The 26,247-nt window shown below is 41.2% G+C and overlaps 2 protein-coding genes across 2 annotated transcripts in view; one reads left to right on the forward strand and one right to left on the reverse strand.

Annotated features, from left to right (window-relative positions):
* The window catches only part of acbd6 (acyl-CoA binding domain containing 6), a 30,398-nt gene extending 21,023 nt beyond the window's left edge, over positions 1 to 9,375 (reverse strand). The window contains exons 1-5 of the mRNA XM_022770368.1: positions 8,916 to 9,375; positions 8,624 to 8,688; positions 8,020 to 8,116; positions 4,803 to 4,879; positions 86 to 191 (exon numbers count right to left, since the gene is read on the reverse strand). Coding sequence (XP_022626089.1) covers positions 86 to 191; positions 4,803 to 4,879; positions 8,020 to 8,116; positions 8,624 to 8,688; positions 8,916 to 9,194 — 624 coding nt within the window. The 5' untranslated portion in view covers positions 9,195 to 9,375. The remainder of the gene's footprint in view (positions 1 to 85; positions 192 to 4,802; positions 4,880 to 8,019; positions 8,117 to 8,623; positions 8,689 to 8,915) is intronic.
* Positions 9,376 to 10,995: 1,620 nt separating this feature from the next.
* LOC111240185 (xenotropic and polytropic retrovirus receptor 1 homolog) overlaps positions 10,996 to 26,247 on the forward strand; it is a 75,868-nt gene continuing 60,616 nt past the window's right edge. Inside the window, exons 1-2 of the mRNA XM_022770185.1 lie at positions 10,996 to 11,411; positions 18,112 to 18,163. Of these exons, the coding sequence (XP_022625906.1) occupies positions 11,343 to 11,411; positions 18,112 to 18,163 (121 nt within the window). The 5' untranslated portion in view covers positions 10,996 to 11,342. The remainder of the gene's footprint in view (positions 11,412 to 18,111; positions 18,164 to 26,247) is intronic.

Raw genomic sequence — 26,247 nt, forward strand, 5'->3', positions numbered from 1 at the left:
AAGTAGCACTATGAATTGATACTCTCATATGCCACATATGAAAGTTTCACTTTGCATATTTCTCGGCACTGTGCTTTGTAGTTACCTCTTCGTCTTTAGTATTGACATCCACTTTCTGGGAGCTGATGGCCTTGCTGATGTGGTCGATGTTGTTTTCTCTGCAGTAGTCAAAGATGTTCTTGTCCTCTTCCCTGAAAGTGACACAGACATTGAGACAAAGAGAGAGAGAGAGAGAAAGAAAGGAAAATATACAGTCAACTTTATTTTCTGGACCATCATTTGTAGTTAAAGGATCAGATGACATTGCTTTGGTTTTACTTATATTTTTGAGATATTTCATAGTGAGTCTCTACCACAACATAATGGAGGTGAATGGCGTTTTGTTTGTGGTGCTCAGACCTTTCAAAAGGTTTTTAAAAAACGATGAACAGCAACATTTCTTTTCCCACTCAGTGTCCTCGTTATGCTGAATAATCCAAAGAGCTGACTGAACAATTTTCCTCACAACTACTTTCTACTGAAGAAATATCCCCATGAAAACAGTCAGTGTGTTTTGTCTATTATGCAGATGTTTTAAGATTTTGCTGTTGGCACCAGGAGCTAAACTCCATTCATCCCTATTGTACAGGCAGATGTACAGTATGTCTCAAAACCAGGGCAACAATAACCAAAACTCTGCGGTATCTGCATGGCTAGAAAGTGGGGAGTGTGGAAAGCAAATTCTATTTTACTACAGTATTTAGTCAACAGACGCACGCACGCACGCACGCACGCACGCACGCACGCACGCACGCACGCACGCACGCACGCACGCACGCACGCACACACACACACAACTCTGATTATATCTCTGTGTCTCTAATCACCTCCTGGCATTGGGGACAGGACTGAGTGGTGGTAGTGGTGGTGGCGGCGGGGTGGGGTGCATGTTGGTGGTGGAGGGCTGCAGCAGGGTGAGGGGGAGAGAAGGGGCGAAATCTCATTTAGAGCTTTACGCCTTCCCCTCCCGCTTAACCATGCCGGCCATTCAGATTAATTGAATTTAGTGCTCTATTGTCTGACAGAAAGCCCACATACCCGCCACTGTATCACTCCCACGCAGTAAGTCAGTCATCCCCCAAGGCCAAATCCCCCAGTTCCCGTCTGTGACGCCTGCTAGCTCTGCCGCACTGGGCCTTACAAGTCCCACAGCACACACCTGGCTCCAGCCACACAGGAGCCACTGTGGGTTGTTGCCACATTAAGACTGAGGATGTTTGGTGTTTGGTGGTGAGAACGTGCCCTTAACCATGTCATGGTTAGAGGTACGATTACTCTGTCACTTTGATGAACCAGCAGTCTGGCTTTAACGCTTATAAAGGTAAGTTCCAAAAGGTCAGCGAAACAGTGGATTGCAGTCATACTTAAAACCAAAAAAAAAAATCGCTTTGTATCCAACCAAAAACCACCCAGAAGCACCGCTGGACATGCCTATATACACTGATCAATTTTGCACATCAAGAACAGTTCATTTTAATGAAATACTGTCTTCTGTGGCTCTGGAGGGGCTTTGTCAAATCTAGAAAAGAAAATAGTCATAGTAATGTCATTGGGATCTTGGCTTAGACTTGGAGACTACAAATATTTAATGGAAAGCCTGCATTAGTAACTGGGTTTATCCAGCAGGCAGAGAACAACAGAGAAGGTCTAATAAAGATGCAATTGAGTTGCATTATGGAAAGTGTAGGATCAGGTGTTTTCTAGGGACTGACCCATATCAGGGACTAAAAGTCAGGATAACTTCAGCCTCTCCTGTTTGATTTTGACCATTTTTTAAATAAATGTTACTGCAGTACTAAATTGCTGGAGAACCACTTTAATATGGCAACCTATCTAATTATTTTACTGAAATTAAAGCCGCAATATTAACAGGAATAAAGAACGCTGCACAGAATGCAGTTGGTAACAACTAAGCGCATCAAGACAATTGGTTAACAAGGGATCGGCTGCATGCATTTCTTAATGCAGTACTTAATACAGTTGTTTATAAATTGTATCAATGATTTAATGGAGGAGTACTGAGTAATGGCTAGGAATGTATAATTGTATACTTTGTACTTTTTCAACATTGTTATTCTTGTTTTCTTTTTTACCTGTTTTTTATCGTTTCCTGTTTCATGTTCGAAAAGAATCAAATTCATTCAGTCATTCATTTATTATTACAACCACTGGCCAAGTTTGATACCAGGACCACCAGTTTGCTCAGAGAATCACAATAGAGTTCCTCAGTCCCAGTGAGATCCTCTGGCTTACAATATCAGCCCTGACTCCATACACATCTGGATCAACTATGGCTTATAGCTACAGGGGAGATAAACCTCTCCTGCCCACAATCAGCAGAAAGTTCTTTACTGAACCTATGCACTTCCTTTTCTTCATCTTTTCATCTGCGTGGTTTCTCTCTCCCACTTTGCTCTTTCCTCCCCCTCCCTCTTTCCCTGCCGTTTCCTCATCAGCCTGTGATGAATTATGAATAACTCATTACACTTTTATCACAGCTAGGTTATGTATGAGCACATTCATTTACATACTCCTGATTACCAGCACAATGTTTATTCATGAGTCTCCACACTGGGCCACACCCACTTCCTTGTCTGATGGCCACAGTGACCCCAGGTGTCCCTGACGTGTGGCCGCCATCCGTCTCCCCCGGCAACTAATCAATAGGCCAGCTCATCAGTCTTTCGTCGATGATCGGACAGGGCTGGCCTGTCGGGCGCATGACACCCTCACATGTGCAGAGCACAAGCACACACGCAGCTAAGTATGTAGTGTAAGGTTATATAATATACACTATAATAAGCTCAAATATGAATGTACACACACAGGTAACACCTGTATATAGTCTGTACCACAGTGACTACACATGTATCCACACAGACACAGACACAGACACCCAGACCCACACCCACCCACCACCCACCCACCCACCCACACACACACACACACACACACACACACACACACACACACCACACACACACACACACACACACACACACACACACACACACACAGGCTATAAACAAACAAATGATTAATGTGGGTCCTATAAACGACGTGACATCAACAGTGCCGCAATGCATGCTGGGAAGGTCACAGGCTACTCTGTCTTCACAACAGCTGGGGTACCAAGGATTTCATGTGTGTGACTGTGTGTGTGTGTGTATATATATATATATATGTATAGATTATATATATATATGTGTGTGTATGTGTGAGAGAGTGTTATGTGCTCACATGTGTGTGTCCAGTCTGGTGTACTGGCAGATATGTCCTTCATCCATCAGACTAAACTGGCCGCAGTAGTGGAGAACACTCATCTACCTGGCCTGAGCTTCACTGATCAACACCATGGCCACACCATCCATCACACACACACACACACACACACACACACACACACACACACACACACACACACACACACACACACACACCTGTCATCACTTCGCCTATAGGACCCTGGTCTACACTCTCAACATGGCTGGGCTCCATGGAAGTATGAGAAACAATGAGAACTCAAATAACTCAGCACTGGCTTCCAGCAAAGTGTCCGGACAACAAAACCTCCAGTGTTAATCAGAATGCTTTTTCAAGGTGGGTGAGAGAATTACAAATGTAGCTTTCAAAGCCTCCTCAATCACACACTGATCAGCTCAGTAGCCCAGGGATATTGCTAATCAATCCTGCTTTTGTCGATACACATGCCATCCACACATACACACTCTGAGCTCGAGATGAGCACTGAGCAATGCAATTAACTCTCTGTCTGGTTAACAGGTGCTTAGCTGTTTAATATGGAGTGGGTCTGTGTATGTGTGTGTTTGTGTGTCTGTGTGTGTGAAAGAGGAAATTGAAATGCAGCAGAGCAGTGAGTGTGACAGTTCCGGCAGGTTGTGCATGGATTTGGATGCAATCGCGGCGACCTATAGCGGCAAGTGTATGTTTATGTGTGCACACATGTGCATAGGTGTGTGTACGTGCTGTGTTAATGACTTCCTCCTTGCCGGTTTCCCTCGGGGCATCGCTGCAACTGGATATCACCAAGGGGAGCACCGTTCTGGGAAACCTGCTGTACCCGCCTCCCTCTGCTGTACCCGGCCTGTCTTCATCACCCCCCTGGACTACCCCCCGAATCGTAACGTAATTAAAAAGGGGAGACTCTGGCCGCTTCTTCCCAAGACTGTGCATACTAATCACATACAGCCATTTAGGAGGAAAACCTGCAGGATTCACACATCTCATTTTCATCTGCAAAAGAGCTCTTTTTTCATTGAAATGAAGATGAGGTTTTTAAGCTTGAGTAAGTCTGCCAGGCAGAAGTAAATGGAGAATATATTTCATTAACATAAATCAGAACTGTATGACGTCTCCAGACCCTAACTGCAGTTATGGTCTGTTGAATATAATCAAATACAGCATCAAGACCATTGGTTAACAATGCCAGACTCAGACTGAGTTTACCTAAGCATTAAATAAGTGGTGATTCACAACCGGAGGAAAAAGCTGAGTCTGTTCAAGCACCCTCGAGATCTGGGAAAGGCTTTGAGATTCTTTGGCATCTGAAAACACAACTTAAGAACACAGAGTAGAATAAAGAGAGTGTGTGAGGTGTGTACAGAGTCAACAACGCACAATGTGTGTGTGTGAAACTCTTTAAGACGCTACTGTCAGTCCCTGTGTAATAAATGTAACCAATAGTTTCTGATGTATGCCTTGTCTGCATGTGTGTGTGTTTGTGTTGCTTCTGATGTAAATACCTGATCATCTCCTCCTGGTAGAGAGAGCTGACTGCTGCTCCTCCGAAGCCTGTTCTCCTTTCTGCTCCTTGTCTTTCCTGTGAAATAAAAAACAGTCAGACATTAAAGAGCAATGTCCCTCTTATGCACAGTTAAAGCTTCTTCGGTGATAAACAGTGTCACCAACCTAGTCTAGTTTGGCTTAGTTCTGTAGCCTGTTTCCATCCTATATGGACAGAGGAACTGACCTTGCTGTTTTGTGTGCTCAAAGCAATACAATAGGCGTGGGTTAATCTATTCACCATGAATGGATTTACCTATAGCCTTTCCCCTATAGCCTTTCCAAAGCTAACGCGCACCAGAGATAAAGTTCAAAATGTGTAATTTTCAGACACAAGTCATTGGAGCTTTAGACGTGACCTCACTGCCAATAAATAACCAATAACATGAAACAGAAGAACATAAAATATATTGCGCCTCAGTTTGTGACTGTTGTTAATCTTTTGTATCTTCATGGAATTCCATACTACATTCAGTTCAGACTTTATTACCCGGCCTATTCTTTGCTGACCAACCTTGACTCACAAAAGAACCCACACAAATCTGATTTCAGAAAATGGGGAGAGTGGGGAAGAACATGACAAGCGAAGCAAAACAACTGTGCGAGCACTTTTGGGACAACCTAATTCACTTCAGAAACTCAGAATATTCGCTGATGCACTGGCCCTGCTCCTCTGCAGTGTAATGTAATATAAAGCCAGTGTCTGCTCAACAATTGAGACAGGAACAGAGGTCAAATTCTGGCTATTATTCTCTCCCCTGCTTCTCTGTCTATGCACTCCTACTTACACCATTTTAACTGTGCTTCCAAAAGAATAGCCACCGCTATGCTAAGGTGCTTTGTTAACACAAATACAATCAGCTTCTTTTCAGGGGGGTTGGGTTGGGTCATTTGTGCGTTTGCTGGCCTGTCTGCTGAGCTCTCTGCTGGCATTGTGCAGCTGTGGGGCAGAGTCAGCGAGTATTGCCCCGCAGTGTGGCCGAAGACAAAAGAATGTGTCAGGATTGGACATGTGGTTGACAGTGACACTATTAACGTGACACAAATATGGATGGAGAGCAAAGAAAGAGGAGGGATAGAAGTAATAAAAGAATGAAGGGGTTAAAGAAGAAAAGATGGTGGGGGAAAGATTAATAGAGGAAAAGCAGGTAGCACAGAGGTGGATAACAAAGAGGAGGGAGGTAAAGGACCAGTAATGAAGAGGTCAGGGAAGCCAGAGGGAAAGTAGACAATGGGAAGAAAAAATGTGTGAGCAATGCGACACTGCTGTAGCTCTCACATAAACGTTTCTTATTTTATTTTTTTCAGTTATAGAAAAAAACACAACCTTAATTCATCTCTCTGGGGCTGTGCTTGTAGAGCATTATGTGTCTGTGAATCCACTCGCATCTTTTTGGAGAGGTTACTACATTTGTAGAGGGAATCCACAGAGTCTAGTCAGACGTTTGACTCATGTGGATGTGGCAGGCATCTTCAGGTGCGAAGCTTTCCAATAAAGTGATACCAATTTCCCTTAATTACAAGCTACTGTATGGCAAATGGTAGCCCTAACACCAAGGATAAAGTTTTTAGTTACTTTGAATGTGTCATTTCTCTAAGCATCAAAATGTAAAAACTTTTTTTTTTGGAAATCAAAGTTTTTGTTGGTTACAACTATCATTTGTAGGTATACAAAAAACATACATACATAAAACAACCATGCTATAACAGACTTTTAAATATACCCTTCAACTTATACAAAACTGCAGCCTGACTATTTTGACATATATGGCAACAAGGTACAAAAGTTTATTTTGAGGAGAAAACTTTGATCTCAAATATCAAATAAATTAATTTTTATTGACTAATGGAAATTCACTAAACTTAGCAGTATGGTCAAGTATTTTCCAAGATGATGTAGACTAAATTTAGAAAAAATTTTCATAATGTTGGCCTACTAGCAACCATCACAATTTTAGAACATTATTTTTTTTAATGTAAACCTTAAATGTAAATTAAAGAACAGTCTCAGACTTAGCTTTGAAAACAAGTTTTAAAGAAATGCTAAACTCCTATTGCTGCCAGCTTCTACAAACTTTTTCACACTGAGCTTTATTTGGGTCAGAACTGATGCTTTTTAAAGAATGAACTGTATCTCCTTTATAATCTTGCACAGCCATCAGTTGGGCTTTGCTCAACGCAAGAATATTTATTTAGCACACATTTTGACGTTACCCATCACCCATGACAAGTCTGTTCTTTTAAGTGTTCTATTAATAATACTCTTCAAAACTAAGCAGACGGTATAAGTTGTTGTTGTAACTGAATGCTTTAGCCCCAAAGGACAATCTGTCCATGGCAACAGAACTCTCATGACAGTCCAATGACTCAACGCAGGAGTGTGTAGAGATGTAAACAAACCCTCTTATGTCACGATACACACAGGCACATCTCGACAGCCATACTGTGACAGTTTCTTGCATTATTCATATCCCAAAATGTCAGCTATTGAGAAAGACAACATAATCTCCTCATGTATATTTCATGCTACATGTACAGAACAAAGAGTCACTAAAAAGCCTGATACAAAATGACACTGTGACACTGACCTCTACTGACAAAAACACAGCACTGCATCTTAAAAGGGCAAAAATGACACCTGGGTGGTTCCAAATTTCTATTTTTTTTCTCACCATGGGCCAGAGATGAGTTGTTGTTATACTTATGTTTATTTCAAATGTTAAGGCTTGTTTTAGTAAATATGGAGTAGCAGCTGGGTGGTAATTAGTAGCATTTTTTGTTATCAGGTAGGCAGATATAAGTTTACAGAAGAGTTTAAGTCTGCAGGTTCCAGCCAATATTCTCTGATTCGATGAAGTTGACCTTTTGCTCAGTTTCATCACTAAATTATCTCCATCAACCTTTAAGCAGGACAAAAAGATTGCAGCAAGAAAGATAACCAAGTCTGCAAGTTGCAGAGCATCTATGATTTTTACATTATTAATTTCAGAGTTTTATCAAACCTCCCTGTTCCTACTCATATAAAAGTGTGTCCTTATTTTTTTAATCACTTTGCTTTATTCAATATTTACTTTAGAATCTACTATACTACAAGAATGATAATAATACAAAGTTGTATAGCAAACCATATGCAGTTGTGGGAATCAGCTTTGACTTCTCAGAAATGGTTCTTGTTACCTTTGTTCTGCCTTCAGGGTCTAACACGTTGACACAGGAAATGTACTCCTGCATTGCCTGATCCGCCTCCATGTCTCCAAGCTGCTTCCAGGCCTGCCTGTAATGGTATCATCATAATTGTCATCCCTATCATCATCACCATTATCAACATCATCATCATCATTAACAGTTGCTGCACATTTTTATCTGTACCAGCTGTTGTAATGATTTACAGTGTATTTCGAAGTGGATGAAAGCAGCAACATAAAATGTCAACAAAACATTTCAATATGACATCTCATTCAGACTGAAAATGAAATTTAAGAGCATTTCACAAGTTTCTAGATGAATTTTATAATTAATTAGATTTACAAAAGATAAACTGGGGGCTCTTAATCAATAAGAGAATGACACGTAGTTTATTTCTCTCTCTCTCTCTCTCTCTCTCTCTCTCTCTCTCTCTCTCTCTCTCTCTCACACACACACACACACACACACACACACACACACAGTCACGCCTGGCGCAATGTATATTACAAACCACAATAAGAAACTCACCCATGTATTTCAACAACTATGTGCAAACCATCTATTGTAAGCTAGTCACCAAGTTTGGGCTACATACCATTTTCTCTGTCCTTCAAAGTCAAAGAAGCCAGGTTTTGGTGTATTGCACTTTCCCACTTTGACCTGTGAACACAACACAAGTGTAAATGATTCAGCAGGTTAACTAGGCCTAATAACACCAACTGGCAACATACAGCTATGGGCCTAAGTCATCTGTCAAACATCAGTGATGAAACATGAATGTTGAGCATTCACTACATGTGGCTTTCCATCTAAAGCATTATGGTTCTAGCACTTGGGGGTTTAAAATTGGCCTACGAAACCACAGCGCCATTAAGTCCGACACTCACCTGTTTGTAGCGAGCATACAGGTACAGCAGCTGGTCCCTGCTGGCCGTCTGAATCAGATCTCGTACGCGGTCGGCTGCAGAGTCAAACTCCCTCTCCAGCTCTTCACCCTCCAGCCGGTCCCCCATTTCCATGGCGCTGCAGTCAAATTTTCCCAAACCTAGGTCCGAGTCGGAGTCTGAGCCTGCTCCGCCGAGGGGCTCCCCTGTGTCGGGCCGGGCTGGGTCTGTACCTGAGCCCGTCGCAGTGTCCGGGGAGGACGACGGCGACCCAGAAGCCATTGTTATTGTTGTTTATAGCGTACCGCCAGACACGACGTGCACCGTGGATCCTTGAGCAAAATACGAAATGCAAACGGAGAGTCGCTGCCGGATAGATGTTTCTAAACTATTTCAGCGGCGGTTCCGTTTTTTAATCCGTTATCGTTGACAATCCGTGACAGTCGGATCTGTTTCTCCTGTTTGTCCGTCTCTGGTACTGTCAACTAAACGCCCCGCCAAAACTTCCTGCTAACAAGAAGGGTTCCGGTTGCAGTCGTGCCAGCGCTTCACGGTGCTCCTTCGGTAAGGAAAAACACGTTTAACAACAAAAAAAAATACAGAACATGACATTAGTATTGATGTTTTATTTTGGTAAAACTATGTTTTTGAATAAGGTAACAATGTCTACATGAAAATCAAACATTTTGGTGCGTTTTTCTTGTTTATGGTGTGCATGGTAACCACTCAGTTAACTAACGACAGTTATGTTAAATCCAACGTTAATGTCAGTAGCTAGCCTACTCATCCTCTGAACTTTATAAAAGAAAGTCAAGAAGTTGGTTGAAAATACGGTAAGCTGTTCAAATATAAATTATTAGCACTTTATCTCATAGCGTTACAGCCGCAAGCATTGTCTTTTTTTGGTATGTAGCCTGAAGTGTACGGCCTGATTTTTTTTGTTTGTTAGCTTACTGAGGTTAGCGACATGTTTTGCCTAGTGATATTTGCAGCCTTGTAACGCAGGTGAATTTAATTGGGCCTTTAATTAACTTTGCTTTATGACCAACTACTCGTTTAATTAATTTTCTGTCGAATATGAAACCAATTTGTCCTGTTTCTGTTTCAATCCGATTCCCTGATATTCCACTGCAATTGACATGATATTTATCTCGTGTCTGAATGTGAAAGTTTTTGTTGACACCTGTCATGAAATCAATCAGACGCATTGGCGGCATAATGCATTAGCGCATTTTGTCCACTAGATGCTGCCATTGGCACAATGATGAATTACCACCTGCTCTGTCCCTGCAACAGGATGACAGGCTGTCCCGGCTATCGCTCATTCGATTCACCTAAACAATACAAAACTGGACTGACTTAATAGCTTATTGGGCTAAAGTTTAAATCAGACAAGATATAAATAATCGGAAAGCTTTACATTTTATGACCCAAATGCACAGAATAGCCCACCCAAGGATATTTCTATAGTTTCGTTCTCATTACCTTAAAATCGGGGGAGTGTGGACACGATGAGATCCTGTAAGTAACGGTAGCCTATTATCTAGTTCTCCTAAAATGCTCTGCTTTTCCAGAGCATAAACAAAAAGGCTACTCTTCCATCAAAGTATCTAAGTAAGATATAATTGTAGAAAGTATAAGAATAGGCAGGACTTAATAAGTTTGCATGTCCATAACTCGAATAATCACAATTGCGAACAGAGGACGATTGAAGAGATGAGTCAATTATGATTTTTATAAAGCATGTTTACAGTCATTAAAGGCTATGTGATACTTGAATGGAGTTTTCAGTATTAGCTGGACACGGAATGTAATTAAATGTATTAGTATTTGGCCATTAGATTAAACTTGATCACCTTTTTTAATTTCAGACACACAACAGAAACACAAGCTTCTCAGCCGGCAGCACCTCAGACAAAAACTACTGAATAAAGACGGGGGGGTGGGGGGTATCCTGTGGGCTGTGCGTAGAAGGTGAGGGGATCCCTGGCCACCGCACTGCCAACACTTTTCACAGGAGGTCCCATCAACGCCCGGTGCCACTGCGCGCTCTGCTGACGCAACCACGTCGCTGTGGCTCAATGCGATGGCGGACCGCAGTGTCCCCAGACCTGCCCAGGGAGGGACGGAGCAAAGTCACTAAGCCACTCTCACCGGCTTCGTTACACTGCCGTCTGACCACCTGTTAAAGAGGGGCTGCAATCGTTGGCGTCCCTCCCGTGAAATAGTATGTGGGACGGGAACTGCTCGGAGTGCACTGACCAGGACGAGCCAGAAGTGGAGTGAAGATAGGAGCGGAGTGCGCCGGGCTGACGCGCCGCATGTTGAGCCAGCAACTTGACTGACATAACAAAAGTCGCGTCGACGGTGCAAGGGGAAAGCCGCTCTCGGATTTAACGGAGGTTTGAGGGGGACAGTTGTTACGGCAAAATGAAATTCGCAGAGCATCTTTCGTCCCACATCACTCCTGAATGGAGGAAACAGTATCTTCAGTATGAGGTAAAGTGAAATTGATCTTGTATTTAAAATAAAAGCCTTGTGGATATGGGTATGGACAAAACTCTTAAAAATACATCCTATTTACTTGGAAAGTATTCCAGGAAACTGGGAGATAAGGGTCAACATTAACTATGGTGAAAAATTTAAAAGCCTTTTTAAATATATTTTTCTTAGTTTCAGTGTAGCTCATTCCTGAGAGCAATAAACGACTGGGAAGATAAGGGATGCCCTATTGTTTATGGAAGGGAAATTGACTGCGGTTGTTAAGAACCATAGGGAGCATTCAGTGTTTATTATTATTGCTGTTTGCTGAGTTTACGACACCCAAATAAATTAGTTTACTGAACAACTGCATGTCTTTCATACCGGGGCAAATTAACAAAATAATTTTGTTCCTTATTTTAGCAATTCATAGTATTAATATTTGGAAAATAATTTCTTTAGCTTTGCTGTGTGTTTATTTTTCATACACTCTTTGCAAAACAAATATTGGCACCTTTGATATTGCATTACATTTTTTTTGTTCTATGTATTTAATTTTTTCTTAGTTTGTTCCTCATATAGCTGAGGGGCCATACATAAAGGAGAAAAAAAATGTGTCTATTGTCTATTGCTGTAATTCAAACAAAAATTCACCCGCTTTACATTATGCTTTAATTTTTATTACTTGGAACAACCTAACTTAACACAAGGGTAATCTTCCAGGAATCAGTTATTCGTTGTTGCAACATTTCAAATTTGCATCTCTAAATGTTCATCGTTCATCGAGTTTTGCACAGTTTAACAGAAATGGTTGTCGCTTGGAATCAACCTACAAGACTTCATGTACCAGGATATTCTATCTGGTTTTCTGGTGTCTGTGGATTTAGGGGGATCTTTGTGTGCACACATGGTCTTTGTTGGTGGTGTACACTACTTGAGGAGTATTTTATTTTCACACCCCACTTCTTACTGGCTCTATATTAAGAGCTTTATTGCAGACATGCAGTGACAGGACAGACTGCTCCGTTCCATTTAGCTCTATGAATTATAGACAAAGACCCTGTTCTCTTCAACCCCAGCAACCTACATCCCAGACTCAACAGAAGCTCACTGTACTGGTTTTATTTTGGAAACATGCCCTCAATATTACTCTTAAGTTGGATAATAATACAGCAGACATTTGGATCTATCCAGCCTGACATGAATGATATGTTGTCATCAGCATCTAATAAAAACCTCAGGCAGCATAATTCAAATGGAAAACAATTAAAGGGTAGTCAGATAATTTAGTGAACACAGTGGGAAAATTACATCTCTACCGTATAATTTCATTTTAATTAGTTGTTAACACACATGCACAGCCTTTCTGGGCTCTTTGTATGTACAGACTGCCGCACAGTGAGCCCAGGGACAGATGCATGGCCATACCAGCCATTTTACACCTCCAGTCTTTGCCTCGGCACTCACTGACCTGAGATGGATGATGATAGATTTTCTATGTCATCTGCATGTATTGATGTTATTGATCTTTATTAGATATAATAGTCTTGAAATGACATTAAAGTTTTAATATTAGAATTTTTGCAATATCTGTTAGTAACTTTCACTTGAGGCACTTTAATTATTAAAAACGCTCACAAGAGCAGATGATTGCATGTTTCTTATTAGATCCTACATAATCATTTTAGATAATATCTAAGTATGCTTAATTATTTTATTACTAGAAAAAATGATTTCTCTGAGCAGGAAAAATTGTCATTGTCAGTCTATATCTCTAAGAAATACTTTCATTAATTTCTATGAGAATTGAAAGCAAAACAATAAATCTGGTGTGAACACAACTGTAATCAGTCATTGATACATGATTCATATGGAGACAATGCCTTTGTTTTCCTTTTTTTTTTTTTTTAACCATACGAAAAACCAAGCCTATACAAATATATTGTTGTCACATGTGTAGCTATTGTTGATTTATGTAGAACCGAAGGATTGCTCCTTCATCAGGATTCTTCCTCAAATCTTAATTATATATAGGGGTTTGCAGTGCAGATGGGTTTGTGTGTGTTTGCAGCTGCCTTCAGTCTTTGTCTGACCTCTGTAAGCACGATTACCTTCGGAGTGGGTGGGTGGGTAGGTGGGTGGGGCAGGGAGAGATCGGGAAGAGAGCTCACACCTACAGATGATGGACATCAAAAGCTTTTATGCCCTGAGAAACCATTCAAGAGACAAGGACAAACATAAAGTTATTTTCAGGGAGTAAAGTCAGTTGACTTAATTTTTTAGTGGGTCACTGAGACAAAACAGACTTTAAAAAGAAATCAATTTTAATGTTACTCTGAAAAATGCAAAGCCTGGATATACTGCTGTGGTGCAACACTAACAATTGAGAGGTTGTTACAGATATCTTGAAAGTGCATTCAGCAAACATTTCAGTTTTTACATACATAGTGTTGCAGTGGCTAGTACTGGCTACTGCAGCCAACACAGCTGCTGTATTGTAATTCAGTTGTCTGTCTATTAAATGACACAGTGACACATTATTCCAGCAGGGCAGGCAATTTTTACCTGTAGTCCATGCAGTAAAAGGTGACACCTCCACAGTGGCTGTATCTGTGGCATATGCAATATTATAGCTGCCCACCTCCAAACTGTGATTTCAAGTGATATTCTGGCCTTTGTGTGCTAGTTGGATTAATTAACCCGGTGACCAGTTTTCACTCTCCTCCTATTTTTGCAGCATGCTATTGTGTGGAAATGTGTGCACTGCCTTTTCAGATTGGTCAGCTGGTTTCTATGCAGATGAGAAGGATGCGGCAAAGTGGCTGTTCCAGCAAATACAGGCTTTAGTTAGTAAGGCACTTCATCTGAACATGTAGGCATCGACAAGGCGATTGAGTGATCGAGTAATTAGGTGTGTGCTTTATCCTGTGGGATTGTAGTTATAAACCTATATGCTAAACAGCTGTTTGGTATGGAGATGTGCATGTCCTGCTGATTCCAGCGGCTTGTGCCAAAGGGCAGGGGATGTGGGTTGATAGGTACAGACAGAGTACTGTATGTCTTTAAATGTGATAGCCTTTAACAGCAAACATATATATATATATAAAAAAAAACCTGTTTTAGAAACTCACTGACGAGGGTTGGAATTTTCTTTCTTCTTCTCACTTTAATTTCTCTACATGCCCAAGGGTTTTTCATAAAAGCAAACTCAAATGTGTTACAGAATGTAAAATGTAAGGTATTATGTGAGGTAACAGTGGAATTTAAATGTGCATTGTATAAACTGAGAGAGATGGGTGTGTGTGTGTGTGTGTGTGTGTGTGTGTGTGTGTGTGTGTGTGTGTGTGTGTGTGTGTGTGTGTGTGTGTGTGTGGGCGAGAGAACAAGGCCACTTATGCATTTATGTCTGCAGTCTAATCACTTGTGTAAGCTTAGACGAGGAGGAGGAGGAGAGTGCATGTGGAGACTCAAATTTACAATTCAAACCAGCAAAGTAATATTACAGTATGAAGACAAAAAGCAGGTGCCTGTGTGATTTCAGTGAGTGATTGTTGTTTATTCAAAGGTGGAGCCTTGTCTTTCTCTAATTAAGTTAAGTGATGTAGTATAAATGTCTAAACGAGCAGAGTGAGCTTTGAATTGTGACAGACATAATGGAAATGATACATATACAGCATTGCACATCATCTATAGTTTGTACAATGGAAGTGTGATTTATCAGCATGTTCTACAAGATGAACATTATGTATACAACAGGCATGGCAACTGCTGAGAACCCCCTTTTCTATACCTCCCTCCTTCCTTCCATCCTCACCTCATCGTTCCTCCCCCACTGGGAGGACATCTGGTCCCCAACCAGACCTGCCCTCTGCTCCCCTCCTCCCCTCCCTTCAGCTTCTCCTCCCATCCTCTCTACTCCTCTTCCTACATGCAGGGATCCACTTAAATACAGAGCAAGGGATTCAAGTGATCCAACATTGATCCACCTTGTTTTCTGTTTGAGCAAGCGATCTCTTCAGACTAATAACACACACTGTATGATCTCCTCAAGCTCAGGATAACAATCTCAAGCATCTTAGAGGAAGACTTTGACCAGCTGGAATGCAAATATTTTGCTTAGTGTCCACTCAACATGTCACGGCTATAAAAGGATTGAATTTCATTGACAAAATTCAATGGAGTGGACACTCTGCAGTGTAAGGCTTAGTTGGACATAGTGACACAAGTGTGCTGTGTTCAGTTCAGTGAGTATGCATCATCATCACGTTAATGTATGGTCATTCAAACTGATGGCCCCATTAGGCTTGGCTTAGTTATTGTCTACAGGTTTCACCACTGATTATTGCCAAGCCTGAAGGTTTATCCCGATTCCCCAAAGAGCCACCCAGCCCCGCTTTGCCATGATTGCCATCACCATGGCAATGCCTCCATCTTAATGAACGCCTCCCTGTCTGGATCTGAATGTCTATTTCCCACCTATTAGACTGGTGGTGCTGGGGGGGGGGCTTTTTGTTCACCAGAGATTAGCCAGGACTGGGCCCTGCTCCAATGCTGTGTATACACAGTGGGTCTCCTGTGATCTTTATCAGACAAGGTAGAGAAAATGCTACATACACATGAAATGTTAACATCTTGGATTAGGCTGCAGTATCTGACTCTCATTGTGCATGTAACTCACAGAGGAACTTAAGTATCAACAATCCAGGCTGCTGCTAATGCACAGCAGTTTCTGAGAGGTTTCCACCCACACATAGAATTACTCAGACTCCTCTCTCACTGTCATGTTCAAAAAGCAGCATGTTCTATAGGAACCTGGGCAGAGAACAGTTTAATATGTGCAGAGGATAAGACAGGAAAACATGGAGGTTGTCAGATTTGGATGAGAGAACAATTTCCTCCTGTAACTTTTTGCACAATTTATTTCCATGTTGTAAGGAAAATGACAGTTAAGTTTGGCTTAGTGTTGTGCACTCTGAGCCTTGTAAACACACCGACTTAATGATTCAGAACTTAATAAAACTTCATAAAGCTTAATAGACAGACATTTTTCTATTTTGCTGGGGCAGTTTAGTTCCAAAGATACTTTATCGAGAAAGGAGATTCAGCCTCAGTCCAGTCTCTGATTACCGCTGATATGTTCAGATGAGCCAGTGCACAATTATCTGTCAGTTTCCATTATCTTCAATATCAATCTTATTGCAGAGAAACAACCTCATTTAACCACTGCAGCTATCTACCTCCTGTCTTTCTTTCTGTCCCTTGTATCTGTCAGTTTGTCTGTCTTCCTTCTCTCTTGATCTCTTTGCCCAATCTGCTGTTAAAATTAAAAAGATGTAAGCTTTGATAAAAGATATTGTTGTCAATTAAACTCTACACCTGTCAAAGGATCTTTGACTCTTACTGTTAATTTCAAAAGTCCAAACAACAACCATTGTTCTCGTTTTGTCATTTTAATTCTTTAATTCTTTTCAAAGTTCTTTGCAACCACTGTGTCTTATCCTTTTCTTGTGTGAATGAGTTCAGCTGTGTTGCTGCTGCTCTGATTTTCTTCATCTGAAATAGTGAAAAAAAAATAAGGGAAAGAGACGGCCCATATTTCATGGAATATTTCATGGAGTAAGGATCTAAAAGTGATTTCCTCTGCAATATAAAGTATTTTTTGCATATTTGTTAGAAGTAATATATATCCCTCTGTCAAATTTGGCATCCAAATGATTGCAGTGAGCATTTATCTTTTTACTTATTTGAGCTATTGTTTTTCATCCATGTACACAATACTTTTGATGTCTCTAAATAAATGTTAATGATGATTAAAATGCCAGAGTTTGTATGTTGTTCCATGTGTGAACAGCTGTGTGGCCGTTACTGCAATCCTCCCATATGGAGAAAGTGTTTAGTTAATGGCCCTCAAATGGCTTTAGATGGTTTAAATGCTACTGTAAAAGCAGATGGTGCTAACAGTTGTGTAATGCCTTGTGGCCCACTGTAATCAGTTTTTACTTAATCTACTGTATATTAGGGGTGTAACAATTCTCCAAATCAAAAAGTTTGGTTCAGACCTTGTTTTGTTTTGTTTGTTTGTTCTGTTTTTTTTGTTCCCACAGTGCTGACTTGAGTCTGGGGGTGGTCTGCAGTTTTAGGGTCATTATCCATCTTGAGCTAGTTAAACTAGCCTAAAATTTACTGTAGGTGTTATCACTCTATCATGACTGGACCAAAACGATCATGTGACACACACAGTTGGAAGCCAATAAAATAGGTGCAATGTCTAATATTTACATATTTATGCTTACTTTAAATAGAATAATGATTTACATGTGTAATAGTGTTAATTGTGAAATGAAAAATGAGTTTTGCTACATTAGTAACGTAATCAAAGTTCTGCTACACCTGTAGTGGTGGCGGTGAATTGGGGGATGGGATGAGAGTTGCAATTCTGTCTTTCAGTATCGCAACATGAGATCATGGTTATTTGTATCCGGTTGTAGAAGTGACTCTAAAACTAAAACTAACTGCACATTTACTTCATGCATGTGTAACATTATTCTATGCATTTATGATGTTTTTGGACTCTGCCAACTTTACAGGAACTTTTCATCGTCCAGGCAAAAGTGCTTTAATGTCTCTTGTATAAACCAGTCGTTTCTTGGGTCTGTGTTTGCAGACAGTTCTGCTGCAGAAGTTCTGATCTGTATGGTTTTTCTTATTCCCTCACCAGGCGTTCAAGGAAATGCTGTATGCTGCCCAGGACCAAGCTCCATCCATAGAAGGTAAGGAGACTCCCTGTTTGCATAAACAAACCCAGACACACACACCCACCCACGGATACACACTTCTGTACCCACTGCCCCCTGCTCAGGGCCTGTTTGGGCATCCCCAGAATAACAGCCCTTCATCTACTAAAAGTAGGCAGTCACTGCTAACATGCTGTCACTCACTCCACGGTCTCTGACTAAACCAGACCGCAGCCAATTACCAAATCATTACCTTCAACCTCACTATCCTCGCTAACCTGTTTGAAAAAAAGTGAAACTGTTTGTGGTTGTTGTGTACTAACTGTTGCTAAAATGATGTTTTGCACCTTGGAAACTGCCTGGATGCAGTAACCTATGTGGTTTGAAACAACATCCAAATAATTTGCAGCAGTGTTCTGCAGCATAATACACCAGAGCTGGAGGACAGTCTTGAGTGGTGCTACTCAACATAGCAAAGATAAGGAAGGCCTCTGGCTATAATTAAGCTCTGGCATTAGACTGCAAGTGATGTGTAATGAGGGAAAGAATGTTAACCATTTGTTTTTATTTTAGATACCGGTTAGTGGAAGTAAACAACTTTATTTAGTTGCAGGCTGGAGACGTACATTACGATGTGGTGACATGCAGCTCTGCCTATGTGTCTGAGAACGTGTCAGGAGAGTGTGATGGAGTACAAAAAACAGGGCTTGTTCTGAAATATGGCTGCTCGAGAGTGACCCCTGCCATGCTTGCATGTCGGTCTTATGATTTGGCGAGCGTGTGTGCTTGGGCCCAAATGAGTGTGTGTGTGTGTGTGTGTGTGTGTGTGTGTGTGTGGTGGTGGTGTGTGTTGTGTGTGTGTGTGTGTGTGTGTGTGTGTGTGTGTATGGTGATAGATTTTTTTTTTGTGTTGTGCAACATGCCCCTCACAGAGCTGCGACTCCCTGTGCTCAGTTCCAGCTGAGCAGGCTTGATGTGGATGGGAGTATGATGTGATTCTATCCAAAGATGACTGTGTGTTACCAAGATGTAATACACAATCATTGAGTGTGTGGATGACACAACTCTGCCTCTGCATGTGTTAGTAAGCTTCAGGCACAAAGATCAGTTCCAGCCGTTTGTTGACTTTATTTTAGACTGCAGTAGGTGAGAAAGGAAAGCCTCAGGATTGTTATGTAAAATATTCTATGAAATGTGGTTCAAGTGTGTATATTAATGCTCATTGGCTTTGTTTGCATAAGATCTTGTGTGCATGTTTATGTTTCCATTCGTGTCACTTGTTCCTAAAAGTACATTTAATACTTCTACAGAACACGTCTTGTTCAGTGATAACATATGAGCTGTGTCTCCTTTGAGCGCTGTCTCCAGAGGCTGTTAGTCAGGCTAGGAAAGCTCAACATGGATGATAAATCATTTCCTGTCTCAGGTCTGAGCTGTGCTCATGGGTCACAGCTCTGCTTCTGTCAGCTTGTGGCAAGATAGGTGAGCGTGTCTTATGAATAGAGACGGGATCAATCAATCAGTATCAGTCTTGTATTGTTGTGACGTTTCAACATTCCTCACTCGTTATATTTGATTTGTGTGCTTTTCACACTTTTTACACAGTACAGAATGTTATCAAAACACTAAAGCAGGCAAGTGCAAAGACAGGAGTATCAGCAGTGGCATTTGGAGAGAAGAAATCTTTTAATGAGTCAGACAGTTGTCTGTCCTTTTTGGCGATTATATGTGAAGTAATTAAAACAGCACCAAAATGAAGACAAACAATATTATTGAGCCCTGTCAAGAACACTCTCCTGTAGCTGAGGTTTGTTGACTTTTCAGAGAGAGAGAGACAAACAGGATTAGCAGGTGTTATAAAATTCAAGCTTACTGCAGCACTTTCTCTTCAGATTTGCTAGACCCAGTCTTTCAAATCTGATTGAATTTAAACTGGGCCACAACGATATCTGCAAAAATGTACTGCATTTATATGGTATTTTTCTGCTTTAGTGGACAAAGCACTTTACAATTTGCCTCCCTCTCCGTCACTTATTTCCACACACACATGCACATTGATGGTGGCAGAGCTGCTATGCAAAGTGCTGGAGCATCAGGGGCAATTTGGGTTCAGTGTCTTGCTCAAGGACAGTTTGACACGTAGACAGCAGGAGCCAGGGATTTAACCAACAACACTGTGATGAATAGACAACCTACTCTCCTGTCCTGCTATTTCACATCATCTTTTTTAAAAATCCAACAAAGATCAGACACAGTACAGATGATACAGATCAATTGTTCAGTGTATAAAATTATAATTTCCTGAAGTCCAAGGCGATGGCTTCACATTGCTTGTTTGGCCCAACTAACAGTCCAAAACACAAAGATATCCAGTGTACTGTCACATGAGACAACCAGAAACCAACTAATTCTCTCCCTCAATAAAAAGTATAGTTTGCTGACGCAATACACTTTAAGGCAGATTTCAAACCTTGCCTTCAGTGAACAGCTTATTATGAGGAGTTGATTCAAATGCACGTTCCGCTCTCTCTCCCCTTCCCTCCCTCTGTGTCCTGTCTCGTACAAAAAGCAAGGTTTTTGGTATTCAGAAGATGTTTCCCTTGCCTGAGGGAGACCGTTTACTGTGTTATAACTACTTGCTCACCCACTCTGCTCTCTCACTGGAAACCCTGCTGTACCTGATAGAGCTGTGTAGTAGATAGACACAACTCTGAACAGGCACCACTTCAAAGCCTCTGTCAGGGTGTCGGCGTGTGTCATTGTCAGAATTTCACTACACATGGCCAACAACGGCAAAAAAAAACGTATAATGTTTATGGTTTGATCTCTCCATAAGTGCATAATTGTCTCTCATGCTGTGTTATGGGTTGCAGTACTAGTGTGGCTTTTGTTTAAACAGACATTACCCAATCAGCACCTCCACCACAGAGCCTCTGTGGGAACATACCACAGAAAATACACTTTGTTCAGCACCATTCAGTTTCAACAAGATGAAGGCACAGTAATTATGGGAGGTTGATGCAAACAGACATGCACCAACACATGCACATTATGGTGTCTCTGCTGTTGCATGTGACCCTTCACCCCTCGTTTAGATCCTTTGTTCTTGTTCCCTTTGTCCCTCTGTTGGTCCTTGTGTAATTGTAATTAAAACACGCCTGTCACTGTTACATGGAGAGCCAGTGGAAGACAACAGCAAGAACAGCTGGTTGGGTCTCTGGCCCCCCCCCCCCGTTCCAACCATTAGAATGAGTTATTTCACAATCTAATTCAATTAGCCTGTTGATTATTACAGATATCTGAGAACAATGGCCCCAGATAATAAACACACAGCTTTAACGGGAACTGTGCGTGCGTGCGTGTGCCCATAGTATTTTAAGTAATGTTCATATACTAGACTTATACTAGAGATGCCATATGTAACAATATTTATATTAAGCAATTTTCTAATCCTGCAGGGGGCTGAGCCTTTACACTGCAAGTCATTCATTTGCTGTCTCATTCATCCATCCATTCATTCTTTCATTCATTCATTCCTTCATTCATTATGTCCTTCATTCTGTTGCTCTGTAAATGGTCAGTTACTGTGATGGTATCTGTGTAGGGTTGGGGCAAGGGGGAGCTGTGGGAAGATGGTCGTGATGGCACTGTTAGATTCACGCAGAGAGTAAGGGTGGGGCTCATGTGTAATACTATGAACACACACGCCTGCACATGCACACATACACACACACACACACACACACACACACACACACACACACTGTCTGAGGAGGGGGATGGGGTGGCTAAGAGGACCAGAGAATGGATTTTCCTCTGAATCATTTTTGGATTTCTGGACATGAATGAATCAGACCCCCCAAAAAAGAAATCAATGAATGAATAAGGAATGGATGATTTCTTGTGTGACACTACAGTCTATATTATATAGTAAAGTAAATGAAATAGTAAAGTAAATGCCTACCTTATTTTCACTACTGTCTTGTGGCTTAGGCGTCAGTTGCCATATCCCTTTAGGGCTTTTCATGTTTTATGCAGTCAAATCAATAATGGTATAAAAGCTGCAGTGTGAAAACAGGATGCTCGCTGTATTTCTTTGTGTGGCAATGAGTTGAGTTACCATTTCCATTAATAAGAAATGTGATAGTATTTACTAAAAAGTTTTTGTGGCCTCTTATTTTTTGTTTTTATCAAGCTTCAGCAGTAAAGTGTTTTATTGTGTTGAAGTATCTGCTTTGATTTAAGGAGTCCCAACCTGAACGGCCAAACTTTTAACCTTCTATGATGTTCAAATCAAGCTTCAGTTGATGCACAGTTTCTTGATCTCATAATGAATTTTGTGACTATAGCCATGATAGAGATGGGTGGTATGGCCTTTAAATAATGTTGTGATATTTTTAGGCTATATTTCAATACACAATATATCTCGATATTTTGAAATCTCCTCTAAAGCATTTCATAAATGCACAATATAACCCTTTGATGCATAAAATTAGTATGATGATTCTGGTCCCTGCAACATTTGTCTGCATTAAAACATTCTTGTTTATTGTAAACTCATTAGTGGTTTCTAACAACTTGAAACAATTGCACACAAAAAGGGGGAAATCACTACCAAGTTAAATTTGACCCTTAACAAAAATAGAGCTCAAAGCAACAAAAAAGAACATTCAACAAGAATCCCTGAGGAAGACCTTTAACCCTAACTCAGTGCTGTTTCCTTTCCGAACCAAAACTCGCTTTGACACTTCACTTATTTCACTCTTTCCAGTTCTCTCTGCTCCAGGGCGGCGAAGTGTGTTATCTGTGAGAGGGAGACAGCCATAGGAGAGAGCGAGAGAAGTGAAACGCCAAAGGGAATTTCATGCCGATGGCTTAAAACAATTAGATCTACAAAAAAATAGTCATTCACATCCCACGTGGAACAAGTCGCAGTGCATCCATTATATATTATATTGCCCACCCCTACAGACATGATCTCTGCCATGTCTCATTCAATCCACAACCTCCTCTGCATTTTGCTGAGTGTGAAACTGCTGAGATAGAGATGTTTAGGTATCAGTGCACAGTGTTTGAAATGTGCACGTTTGCTTTATCCATGTGCTTATGAGTAAGTTTTGGTCTGCTGTGGGGCTATTGGACATGCAAACTTCACATTTATACTGTGTTTAAATGCATCTTGGTGTGTCTTCGTCTAGAGCTGCTGAGCTGCTATCACATTCGGGAGAGAGAACAGTGCAATTTCTTCAAAGAGCAATATGAAACCACCACTTAAGCTTGACTTCACAGTTACATGATTGAGAGAAAAGAATACAATAGAATAGAATTTAACAGAACACAAAATACCACTCTGTAGAGCCAGATGGATGTATGGATGGATGAAATGAATGTTTCTCTGTGTTTCTTATTGAGTCAGAACAAGACAACCGCAAAGCCAGATGTTCATTGTTCCATCCCAGACACCTGTAACACTCACAGCCTCCCGCTCTCCACTGTGCAGCTTGTTAGGTTTTTGTTCCCATGATTCCCTTGGTACAATATTGTTGCCTGTCATTTGGCTCATTATGGCTTTGATTACAGGGGAATAAACAAAATGGTAAACCTGCACACTGTAGGACCTTCTTCTGCTCTGCCAGCACCCCTTTTAGCTCTGCCAGGCTTAATGAATATTTTTGTTTCTGTGCGCCATCGCACTTAATCTGCTTAATGAAAGCAGCAACATGAATCACAGCCACCAATGATCTCAGCTTCACCTTTCAACCAACCAGCACTTATTCTGCTATTTTCTATTGTTGTCCATGCTGCCTGCTCAGCCGCCATTTTGTCTGCTGTTGTTCACGAACACGATGAGAGGTTAGTTGAAGGCTGCTAGCCTGTGTTATACAGTGCTGATTGTTATTCTGCTGGCGTATACGATGGAACAGCAGCTGTTATTACTGTTGTTGGTCCCCCTTGGAGTCTCTCCTGATTTTTGTAATTTTCTTGCCGTGGCATGTTGATTTTGAGGTTTTACATTCAGACAGGTTTCAATATCGATGTATTTTTTTTTTTTTCTTTTTGTATTCTGTTGCATTTGGACCAAGCCATTGAATCCCTCTGTTGCCCTCATGTGCCATCAGTGTTATTGCTCAACAAATATAAGGGATAAACAATAAAAAATATTATATCCTCACTGTATTAAGTATGAACAACCTTGTATGTATCTCTACTGTAGATAAATAAATGAATACACACAGTGTCTCCCCAGCCACTGTAGCTAAAGGATACACGCACAGCAGACGCCAAGAGGAACCAGCAAGAAAAACATATACAACTCTGTGTGTGGATGGAGGGGGTCAGGCAGACATTCAAAAGGTGATAGAAGCAAGAAAAGGATGGGAGACAGATGGACAAGCAGGCAGACAGGTAGACAGGCAGGAGGGTTCAGCAGGACAGGAGTGTGGCAGCCAGGGTCTCCCACCAGCTTGCATTATTGATGGGCTCTTTGACAAGCTGCTGCTGCTGCTCGCTTCCAAGCGCTAATTGTTGGGTTTTTGTGGGGGTTGGTTCCTTTTTTTTGGTCCTTAATCTTGGTGCCACTTATAGAACATAGAAATAGAGAAAATCCAAGTTAAACTAAGTCAAATGGAGCAACGATAAAACAGGACAACTATAAGTGAGTAGGAAGAATCTATAAACCCAAACTGAGCTTTTAGATCTCTTGTAGATCTATTGTTGTTGATTCTGGACAAAACCATATTTACTGTCTGTAAAAATTATATGAGGCTGTGTGTCAGTGCCTGTTGCTCTGCTCCATACCACAAGTATTTCCAGGAGAGGAGAGATACTTAAGACTCTTTATCCAGTGGAGATTATTAGTCCACAATAGACTAGATGACCATAGCATCAAGTTCTTAAATAATTCAGGAAATTTCTTGAGCCTGTGCAGTTGCATCCATAATCAAAATCCATAATCAGAACAGAATGGTTTTCTCTTCATCCAAGCAGGTTTAACTGCCACAGTGGATTTAAACTGGCCTCGATCTTACAAAGCAGTGTAAGAGGGAGGTGGCTGTGAGATTGGTCCTTTTGATGAGGCTTCAGGGTATTAGAGAGGAGGGAGGCAGGGGGGGTCAGGGTCAATACAAACCCAGGATCGCTCTCTCAAGGTCAGGGACTAATCGAACTGAGATAATAGACAATGAAAAAGGTGATAGGTAATTGGATAAAGAGGGGGATAAAGAGCGATGGCCAGCAGTCTTCGCGTTCATGTTTGATGTGATGATTATAACAGAATGAAGAACAGGAAGGAGGTGGTTGGAAAACGATGACAAATGGATTGAATATGGTTTGTCAATGACCAGTCTGAAACAGAAAGAGACAGAAACAGAGAGACAGATCCTTCAGGCAGTAGACGGACAAACAGACTGAGTGGGAGGTCCCTGGGCTCATCTCCAATGCACGTTGCCCTGCATTAGCACTACAGCCATCCCGCAAGAGAAAGACAGAGAGGGAGAAAGAGAACCTTGATAGATGAAAGTCTTCTATCCATCCATCCATCCATTATTCATCGGTGAATTAGATCTCGCCTGAATGAAGTGGTGGAGAAGAGGAAAGAGAGGGAGGAGGAGAGGGGGAGAGGTATGGGTTGACTTCGAGAAAGAGGGATCTGTATAGCAACTGTTGTGGTGTTGGGAAAGGGCGAGGAGTTCAGATGAGGATGTGGCTCATGTAGAGGAGGTATTTTTAGATTTGGGGCATTTGACAGGAGTCTGGAAGGATAAGATTTCCACTGGTGCAAATGTAATGTTTTGCAAAAAGGGTAAAGGGATTTGAGGTGTGGAAAAAAAAAAAAAGGAAAAAAAAAAAGCAGAACTTGAAGGGAGGGGTGCACGTAAGAGAAATGATGATGATGTGTTTGTGTTTTTTGGGGAGGGGTTAGATCAAGTAGAGGGGTGAAGGAGAGGTTAGTGGTGCTCAGAGGAGTAAATGCAGTTATGAGGGATTCTAAGGGTTAAGAGTTACTGTACTCAATGACTTGTCATTACTGTGCCTCTCTGCTCCTGTATATGTGTGAACATTGCCATATGTGTGCCCATCCTGGCAATGGTCTCCTGATTTCCATGCCTTATGAACATGCT

The sequence above is a fragment of the Seriola dumerili genome, unplaced genomic scaffold, assembly GCF_002260705.1.
Source record: "Seriola dumerili isolate Sdu_G_001 unplaced genomic scaffold, Sdu_1.0 BDQW01000002.1, whole genome shotgun sequence".
Classification (NCBI taxonomy): Eukaryota; Metazoa; Chordata; class Actinopteri; order Carangiformes; family Carangidae; genus Seriola; species Seriola dumerili.